The sequence below is a fragment of the Watersipora subatra genome, chromosome 1 (assembly GCF_963576615.1).
Source record: "Watersipora subatra chromosome 1, tzWatSuba1.1, whole genome shotgun sequence".
NCBI lineage: Eukaryota > Metazoa > Bryozoa > Gymnolaemata > Cheilostomatida > Watersiporidae > Watersipora > Watersipora subatra.
The window spans coordinates 50,503,011-50,513,000 of NC_088708.1; the positions used below are offsets into that span (position 1 = coordinate 50,503,011).

Consider the following 9,990-nt stretch of genomic DNA (forward strand, 5'->3'; position numbering starts at 1 on the left):
CACTATAAAACTCTATACTTTTTTTAACACCTCAACAAATTCAACAGCAATTCACATAATGTGGAAAGTGTAGGAGTGTTGCAGTGAATTAGAAAAACATTTTACTAAACCGCACCCTACCTATTAAAGTTTCTCATGCGATGTGATACAAGGTGATGATCATCCATTCTAAACTTTGATGGCTGTGATTGTTGTAACTCTGACAGATCAGAATATTTTCTATTTTTTTGCTGTTGAAAGCTCAGTAATGAGGTTTACTAAAACTGTGCAAAAAGTGATAGTCTGTTGAATATAAGGTAAAAAAGTATTTCTTTTGAAACATTCTAAGTTTTTTTGTTACCACTCGCAGGATGTCTGATGTGTTTTTTCTTTGAACTGGTGTAATTGAAATTTAGCCTTTTTAAAATGAGTACACATATTCTGCAGCGGCAAATACTTTATTACATGCTGATGTACTTGATGATACAAGATACAGTGTTATAAACATAGATGTTTTGCAAAGCTTCAAGAATTTCAGGTACAGTAGGCACTAGGAGGAATAGTTACTCAGTTTTCGCAAAACACAGACAAGTTATTGCTTTGAACACAATACTAGAGAACTTAGTATTATTCCTAATACAGTTGATCGTAGTATTTAGGAGCTTTCAATTGCTCGAGATCTTCAAGTTCTACGAGGTGGTCGAACTGTACGAGGTCGTCGAGTTGTACGTGGTTGTCGAGTACGTCGAGTACGCCTGGTTAGACGGGTAGGAGGATTTCGAGTTGGTCTACCAGTAGTAGTACTAACGACCTCGGAGTCAGTCTCCTCAATTCGTCTCATCAGTTCCGGTACGGCTCCTGATATGTCAGCAATCTAAAAGTATGCATCAGATGATGTATTTAGCCATAATGGTTGATTAACATACTCTAGATGACAGTTGAATTTTGACTGTTACTAGTATGGTATTTCTTGAGAAGTGTAGTGTACAAGTAAGCAAACCTTGCTTTCAGATAACAATGATTATAAATTACATAGACAGTGATTGAAAAAGCTCGTGGAAAACTTTTAAAGGTACATTTGCACAAATGCCACACCAGATCAGAAAAATTAAAACTTAGTTTTATTATAAATAATAAAGAAAACATGTTCTCAGTAAGGTTATAACTGTTTGTTTTTTGACCTTAATGCTAGAAATATAAGTCATAATTTTAAATGTCAAAGCTTTTCTATCTCTGTAAATCTTATGCTGTTTTATTTTAAAAACTTTATTCATCTTTGTTGATTTCTGTTTTTTCACGACAAACAACAGCAAAAAATGTTTATACTAATTGGTTATTCTTTGCCTCAAATGTGTCTACTGTATCTTTTTGAAAATTAAAGCTTATCTTGTAGCAACTAGCCTCTAATAGACAGATGTTCAAGTTGAATCTAGACAAGCAATATTCTTAGTAAAATAGTCAGTAGCTGGATCACCTATAATTAGTTAAAGAATTCAGTATGTGGATCAAATCTAGCTTTACACACCTATAAAGTTCTAAGTTTGTATCAATTTATAGATTACCTCAATATTGTAATATTGCATAACTGATTTTTATTATCCCACGACCACACGAGCGGAGCGGAAGTGTGGGAGTTTTTATGATAAATGCATGTGATAAATACAAAATTATTCATCAACAATGAGACGAACCCTCGTCAAGAAATTTCATCAAAAAATTTAAGCATCGAAATTTAAAGTCGTTAAAGTATAATAACGATACAAAACACATTTAAACCTATTTAAATATGTTACCAAGTCTTTGTAAACCTATGATAATATCTTAAAACTTACCCATCTGATCGGATTATACACAAATAGACAGATTAATTTGAACGAAAATTGCCACAAAAAGCTTGAAAAGCTCGGTTTAATAAAAGTTAAGACCGAAAATTGAAACGCGAATAAAGCCGTGCGACCGATTGTAGAACTATTTAGCAGTGCGCATTTCACGAGAAAACCGTGCTCATTTCATCAGTCTATGGCATTTTTTACTTGTAATCGAATTTATTTGAAGGTTTCTGTAATAAACGTAGACCGTTTGAGGCGTAGACCAATTTACAGGTACGAAATTGTGGTACACAGTTTATCAGCCTGTGTTTTTTGTCCAATCACCGAAGGTTTCATTATTTGTACAAGCTAGGGCCGAACTACAACGCCCCTTCATGACGAGAACAATTTTTATTTTGCTACAGTTTTATACGCGTGAATGCTCTTATTCGCTTTCTGTTAAAGATCGCTTATCAAAACCATTCTACATTCAACGCAACCAACTTTCAAACTGTGTATAGTACACAGTAGCTTGCCATTTTACTTCTAATTTTGCATTTCAGAGTTATAATAAACATATTTCTTTATTGTTGTTGAATTACATACATTACAGTAAATTAGGCCTACAGCTTTATAACACTTTTATAACAGCTTTTATTTTGCTGCAGTTTGCAGAAATCTTCGAGACGCATGAACGCTCATAGGTTTTCTATTATTGCTGTATTACTATATTAACAATATTTGTTATTTTAATAATATCAGTGCATTTTACTTATAATATTGGCCAACATTGCATTTCTCCTATTGCAAGGGAGAGATATAAACGTGTAATATTTTCCTTTCATTGTTGTTGTTTGTCATGACCAAACACTTTTTAAATAAATTTTCTAAAAACCTATATAAATACCACAACTTCTCGATATTGCTACCTATGACGTTTTGAAATGTAAACAAAATTGTGTATTGTTTTTCTATTATTACTATATTAATAAAATTGATTATTCTAAGAATATCAGTGCATTTTACTTCTAATATTGGCCAATATTGCATTTCTCCTATTGCAGGGGGAAAATATAAACATCTTTTGCATTCATTATTGCTTATTGTTGTATATAATAACACCCACACCCAGTACATTACAGCTACCATTGCAGTTATCTTATTGCACTGCAGAGCCATTTGATTGCTAATATTGCATTTCTCAACCATCAGTACCCTTTATTTTTTTGCCAATATCTCTGGCCATCTCTTTGGTCATGGGCTGTATGACAGTGGAATTTCTAGTGAAAGTAAAGAAGTAGGTAAAAGAGTTTAACAATGAACTTTACAGTATCAACTTAGTAATATTCTGTCTTTTCTGCTCACTCATCAGCCTAAACCTTTACAAAAAGTTTAAGTAGAGTCAGTTTTGTTTACCTGTTGGTTGTTTCGTCCGCCATCTTCCTCACAGTCAAATAGGCAGGTGTCTCGATATGGTTGCGGCACTCGTTCACAGGCCGAGTCACAAGCCCCTACCTGTCGTTTCTTTCTACCGTTTCCTGGCACTGAAACAAATCAGTAAGTCGTATAATAAACAATTTGTTTTATGGTGGAGTAGAATATAGCATTGAATGTCTTGTTAGCGTTTTTTCCATTATTAAATACAAAAATTAATTCTGACTTTGATAAAAGTTTACTACCAGAGGGGCTACAAAAAATCTAAAACTGTTTTATAACAGAGTTCATTTTCAATCTAAAACAATAAAATACAAACTTCAGTTTGGTAACAGAAGCAGTCAAAAAGCTGAAAAATTGTAATCCTTTGTACTTCGTTTGATTTACGCTAAACAACTATCAAATAACTTGCTGAGATCTAGAGTCAAATTAAGCGTAGTTTATAAAGTAGTTATTACACCTTAATAACTTACTCGACAAGTAGTCATTTGGGCACCCATCGATGAGTAGTCCACAAGAATCGTCGAGAATGCAATGTCCAGTCCTTACAACGATCAGGTAAGTTGTCCTGCAAAGGGTATTTAACTAATCTTTAGTAGGTAATAAGTTAATAAGAAATTCGCATAAATCATTTTATTGTTGCTCTAGAATTTTAGTCTGGTGACTTGATGATGAGCAAAGAGGTACAAATACTCACCATATTTTTCTAATATAGAAAACAGTCAGAGAGTTGAAATCGATTATTCGCACTGTGTTTGGCCACCAGGGCACAGGAGAAATAAATATCAGCCCTACAAAAGTAAGTGAAAAATAAACATATCAAGTGATTGAAACAGACTTCAAGTGCTAGTGTTACTAGCAGGACATCTACTATTCATATAATACTCTGAGTCTCTCTTTCACTCTGAGTTTGTATTGAGTATGTTGAAAGTCAGAGAGTTCATTTTTTTACAGTGGTCCATTTAGAAAAAAATACCAATGAAATAATCTTCTATCTCTTTAAGAAAATGCAAAAAAATTCGTAGGATGATTTGTGGCACTCGTCTGACCTTGATTTGGACAAAACCAACCTGTTTTTGTATAACTAGTTATGGGACCATATGTTTAAACTTACCATGTGTGTTCACAAGAGCATTTGAAGGCTCCAAAGTTAGTTGGGTAGTGATAGACCCAGTTCCGGTAATATATCTCACCCTGTTGTTGTGGCTAAAAAATGTTAACTCTATCTGCAAACATAAATACACACGTACAAGTTGATGTGGTAAAATTTAACAAAATGGAAGTATGGTTTTCTATTGTTTATAGATAAGCCACTAATTTACTTTCTGGTGGTTACACACTTGCATAGCTGTAAAGAATTATGCTCGAGCGTTTTTTAATTTAAAAAAATACAACTACGCATGCCTTTGAAAGTTTCAAATTCTTAACTGCAATATTTTAGAAAGTTTGTTGCGTTGTAGATAAATATAACAGATGCTCCTTGCAATTAAATATTTCCTAACTTTGTATTCAAATTAATATACATCTATTGGTATAAAGTATGCCAATACTTTATACCAAATCAAAATATAAAATTATTTCCCTGGCAGACGCTGAAAAAATGCTCATGAAACAAAATAATAAACCACATCATAGTCACTAGCAATTCAATTAATACAGCACTTTCTTGGTTTCAATATACTGAGTTGGTTTGGAGGGAAGAAAGACAGTTACCTTAATAGAAATTTACCAACATCCAGTTCAGTTTTCCCAATTCATTAATACAAAAAGTGGAGTTAATTTGTGCCCTAACCATTTTTGTAAAGCCATTAAAACTTCTTTATTAATAACTAATTTAACAGACTTACCTTTATGCCCACAAAGCCATGTATTTTTAGCATAGTTTTTTTGCTAACAGATCAATGCTAATTAAACAGTGTTTGAAAAGTTGGTATACTGATTAACCAAAGTCCTATGATTTATTAGTTTATTTTACTACAAACAAATTGTTTTATTGCATGACCATAGGCCTAATTTATCTTTTTATAAAGTAGATACAGAATCAGACAAGCCAAATTTGGACAACAATTTTGCGGTAAATAGCAATCATGCTAATGATAACATTTAATCTCACAAGTTCTCTAAATAAAAGATAATTGTGAGTACTTATACTTACCTCATCTACGTAAAACGACGAAGTATGGGCAACAAGATCAAAGTATCTGTTATGAAGGTATGTTCTCCATCCATCAGCTGCACAGGTAGTTATACCAGATGTGCCATACACTCTCATATGAGGATCGCCATAAACAACTAGAGTGTGTCTTGGCCAGCACCATGGAGCAGGCTTAGATAAAACAAGGTAGAATATTCTTTAATGTTATAATTGATATTATTAACTAAGAATTTATATAAAATATTAGTTTTAGACAATATTAGATAATATGTAAAACAAACCTGTGAGCTCACTGCCACTATTCCAAAGGAAAGGAGCACTAAAAGAAAACAATAATAGATCAGTTTAGCCTGAGAATCAACAACAGCTTCGGCAATATGCGTAAATACAAACCATCTTTATTCATCAGAAGACCTTTGTTATTTAATGTTTTAAATTTATAAGAAATTTTTATGTAAGTTTACTTCTGTGGTGCTTATACTGAGTTGTTTGTGCATAAAACTCTATATATGTATAAATCTCAACGCTTGCTAGTCTTGTGTTGGCCTGTCTGTAGTTATGGCAATAAAGTTTGATGAATGACAACCTGCTGAGCACTAGATTAGAGCTTTGAACCTCCAGTTCTGTATACAGGCATTAATCCAATACACCACGCTGTTCAACTGGCTATACTATAGAATAAATTGTGCGCATACTTATTAAACCTGTCAATGTTTCATAGCTTCACTCCTCACACTTCATCTAATAATATGCGTAAAGCCATACTAGAAAAAAATTATGTGTTCAGACGCGAAAATAAAACGCTTAAGCTTACGTTGCCAGTAAGACTAATGCAATCAGTATAGTGCTGTAGTAGGCACTGCCGCTGGACCGCTGTATAAATTACACAGAAATAAACACTTTGATAACCGAATATACAATGTTAACAATGTTTTCATCTTTATTAAAGATCTAAAATTAAAACAGTGTACTTAAATAATCCTAATCATATATAACTTTGATTAGGATTTTCTATAGTGATACACTTGCAGTAATTATTTTACAAAAACAAATAGAAGAGTATCAACCTCCAACAACTATAGTAACATCAAACTCATTGAGACAACAGGTTAGCAAAAATAATAATTTTCTTAAGGTAATCTATGACAAGGAGTAAAACTGCCATGATGCTGCACTAGAGCTTCAATTTAAAAACTGTGTTGATAGAAGTATTCATAAGCTGGTTTAAAGTATTAGAATTAACTATGATTTATAAAAAGTTTAATTCTTACCAGTGAGTAGAGCAACTCTGGAGAGTGACATCTTCAGTTATAAGGTCTATTATAGAACTAGACTTCAAGTGTGAAGGTGTACAGTTTTCTTCTTCTTTTATAGCAGAAAAGAGACTATAAATAAAGATTAGGTTTACTCAGCCAATCACATGCCAGGCCTATGCAATAAGTTTTAAAATTGGTCAACCGTAAAAATTGTTATTAGGATTTCTAACAAACTATAAATGTCAAACTCACAGCACCCGTTTGATATGCTTTTTGTTTTTTAAACAGATACGTTAGATTTTGTGTCCTAGATTGTGTAATATTTTAATGTGTGTAGATCTTTAGCATTACTACAAACATTGTGTCCTAAACAGCGTAATATTTTTAATGTCTGTAGATCTTTAGCATTACTACAAACATTGTGCAGACTTGTAGCAATCTTAACTATTTCAGCAAATGATCTGTAGTTATCAACTTGGTCCAAAATGAATCAAATAGAAATACGATAGGCTGCTGAACACTGGAAATTGAATAAAAAATGCTAATATGCAGTAATCATGCAAAATATTTGAAACAAACTATAAGCAAGGTATCGCGTGTTTACCAGGATTTGAAAAGGATGCTGCTAGATGAATTTATTAAAACAAATGACATGCAGAATAGACCAAGTGTACTATGTATTAAAAGACACTATGTACAGGATATGATAAGGTGCCATGTATTGGGACAGATTGTGTACATAATATAACAAGGTGTTATGCATAAAGACAGACTATGTATAGAACTTAAGAAGGTGTTATGTATCAAAAGGAATATAATAAAGGTGTTATGTATTAAGGCACACGATGTATGGAATATAATAAAATGGTGCAAGTTTAATAATTTGTTGACACTTGTCTACAATTATAGCACTAGCTTTGTAGCATGTTTATTATATAGAGGCAAGGAGTTACACTCTTACTGATCTACTGATTGACTTTATTCCAACAAGTCAATAGTTTTGAATAAATGTTTAGGATCTATTAACAAATTGTAGCACTGACGTATATTTCTCCTTCAAATAAAGGAAATCCACATTCTTTGTATAAATTGTAAGCTTTCTAATCCCACGAGCAAACACGAGTGAGGCGATTGTTTGGGAGATTTATGATAAACGCATATGTGCACACAACTCACAAAAATTATTCATCAACGGCTGTCGCAAACCCTTGTACCGAAATCTCATCAAAAAATTTAACCATTTTTCAATGGAGTCCTTTAAGTATAATAACAATACAAAACACATATAAACCTACTTAAATATGTTACCAAGTCTTTATGATTTGTAGAAAATTTCCTAAACCTTACCCATCTGATCGGATTATACATAAATAGACAGATTAATTTGGCCTAAAATCGCGATTGAAACTTTGACAAGCTATTTTTAATCAAATTTAGACCGGTCAACGAATGCACATAAAGCCGATTATAAACATTATGTTACATAAACCATTATGTTGTTTGCATTTCACGAGAAAAAAGTGCACATTACACCAGTCTATGGCATTGTCCAATTGCTGAAGGTTTCTGTAATTAACGTAAAAGTACTGAACAATAATCGTTTCTTCTTTGCTGATTTTAAAGTAGGTAACTGACATTTTGGGCATTTATAATGAGTACTTTGGTATTCCAACTGATGTCCAAAGCAGTGAAAGTAAAGGAAATGACGCTGATATTTTTTTAACAATTTTTATAAGACTATTACAGTGTTTAATTATAAGAATAATTATTCGATTTTATAAGATTTAATTATAAGAATAATCATTCGAATTTACAAGATCGAAGTATATAGTGACCGATGTTGGGCAATATGTTACTGTTATTATTTTTTCTAAATAATTTTGTTAAATAGATTTTCTAAAAATCTAGATAAATATCCCAACTTCTTAATATTGGTTGCTATGACATTTTGAAATGTAAACAAAATTGTGCATTGGTTTTTTATTATTACTGTATTACTATATTAAAAATATTGGTTATTCTAATAATATCAGTGCATTTTACTTCTAATATTGCATTTCTCCTATTGCAGGGAAAAGATAAAAACGGGTAATCTTTTCCTTTCATTATTGCTGTTTGTTGTACATAATAACACCCAGTACAGTACAGCTACCATTGCAGCTACGATTGCAATTATCCTATTGCATTGCAGTGCCATTTGACTGCTAATATTGCATTTCTCAACCATCAGTGCCCTTTTTTTTCTCAATATCACTTTGATCGTGGGCTGTATGACAGGGGAATTTCTAGTTTTATCATTGCGGAGAACTAAAAATTCTGGCAATTCATTTCGCCAATGTTCAAAAGTATTTCAAAACATGTTATTGCATCTATTAAACTCTGACTTGCTGTACTGGAGTATTTACTTCCAATAAAGCTTCAACTTCTCTAATCGTAAAATACATATTTCTTCTGTTATACTGGTCATGTTATAATGAGAGAAATGTCGGTTATTTGAGTGCACAGCAAGGTATGGCTTCTCTAAATCTTAACTGTCAGATTTAATTACAATAATAACAATAAACTGCGTTTCGATCTTTCTAACACTAGCGCTGTACAAGCGCCATGATTAGCCAGTCAAGCACCAATCATTCTTCAGTATTTTCAGGATTTGGAAAACATTTTAACTATTTCTGTAGACTTTGATAGCATTTTAGAGGTAACCATGGAAATGGCTCGTTGGTGTTTTGAAAAAGGATATTATCTTTTTTAATTGAGTTTTTCCGGATGCAGATCCTTAGTCATTCAAAGACTTGCAAAGCCTTCAGTAATTGTGAAATGTTTTTACAACAGTGGAAAGGTGAACGATCATTGGATTTTTTAATTTCAGTTAAAGCTACACAGAGATTCGTTGTCCTTTTTTCCAGTATCTTTAACATCCATGTTTTATGTGTTCATGAAACAGCTCTTAGAAATAACAAAGTAAAAAAAAACTAATTATTTGAATTTTTTTTAAAGAAAAATTAATAATTTTGTGTTTTTGATAATGATTCAAATTTTTTAACATAACTCATAAATAACCTTTTACAATGGTAACAAATACAGCTAGGTTAGTTTTTTTTACTTCACTGCACTAATGACTGTGTTTAGCCCTTTTCCAGCAACCCTATAGTTTTTCAATAAGTTTCTTTTGACTAACCCAATGACTTAGTTTTAATCCAAACGGTTTCACAAAAAGAGAAAACGACTTATCGGCTCTGTTGTTAATTTCTTAGTGCACATACTAAATAGACATTTATTTCATAAATATAACATTATTTTATCAAAGACGTTTGTTGTTCACAATATGTCCTGTATTTTAGCTGTTATTACTCTTCAA

General features: G+C 32.1%; 1 protein-coding gene across 1 annotated transcript; it reads right to left on the reverse strand.

Moving 5' to 3' along the window:
- Positions 1-383: 383 nt before the first annotated feature.
- LOC137404382 (uncharacterized) lies at positions 384-6,709 on the reverse strand. Its single transcript, XM_068090582.1, has 8 exons — positions 6,648-6,709; positions 5,658-5,695; positions 5,377-5,547; positions 4,336-4,447; positions 3,919-4,012; positions 3,695-3,789; positions 3,204-3,331; positions 384-853 (listed from the first exon to the last, which is right to left on the reverse strand). Exons 1-8 carry the CDS (start codon positions 6,676-6,678, stop codon positions 662-664), a joined length of 861 nt encoding a protein of 286 aa, XP_067946683.1. The 5' UTR covers positions 6,679-6,709; the 3' UTR covers positions 384-661.
- Positions 6,710-9,990: the final 3,281 nt, after the last annotated feature.

Bases quoted from the DNA above. Each gene is read 5' to 3' on its own strand.
- LOC137404382 (XM_068090582.1), bottom strand. From the start codon at position 6,678: ATGTCACTCTCCAGAGTTGCTCTACTCACTG. The intron at 3,790-3,918 runs GTGAGTATTTGT...TACCCTTTGCAG, and splicing joins TTCTATATTAGAAAAATATG to GACAACTTACCTGATCGTTG. The intron at 3,332-3,694 runs GTAAGTTATTAA...GATTTGTTTCAG, and splicing joins CCCAAATGACTACTTGTCGA to TGCCAGGAAACGGTAGAAAG.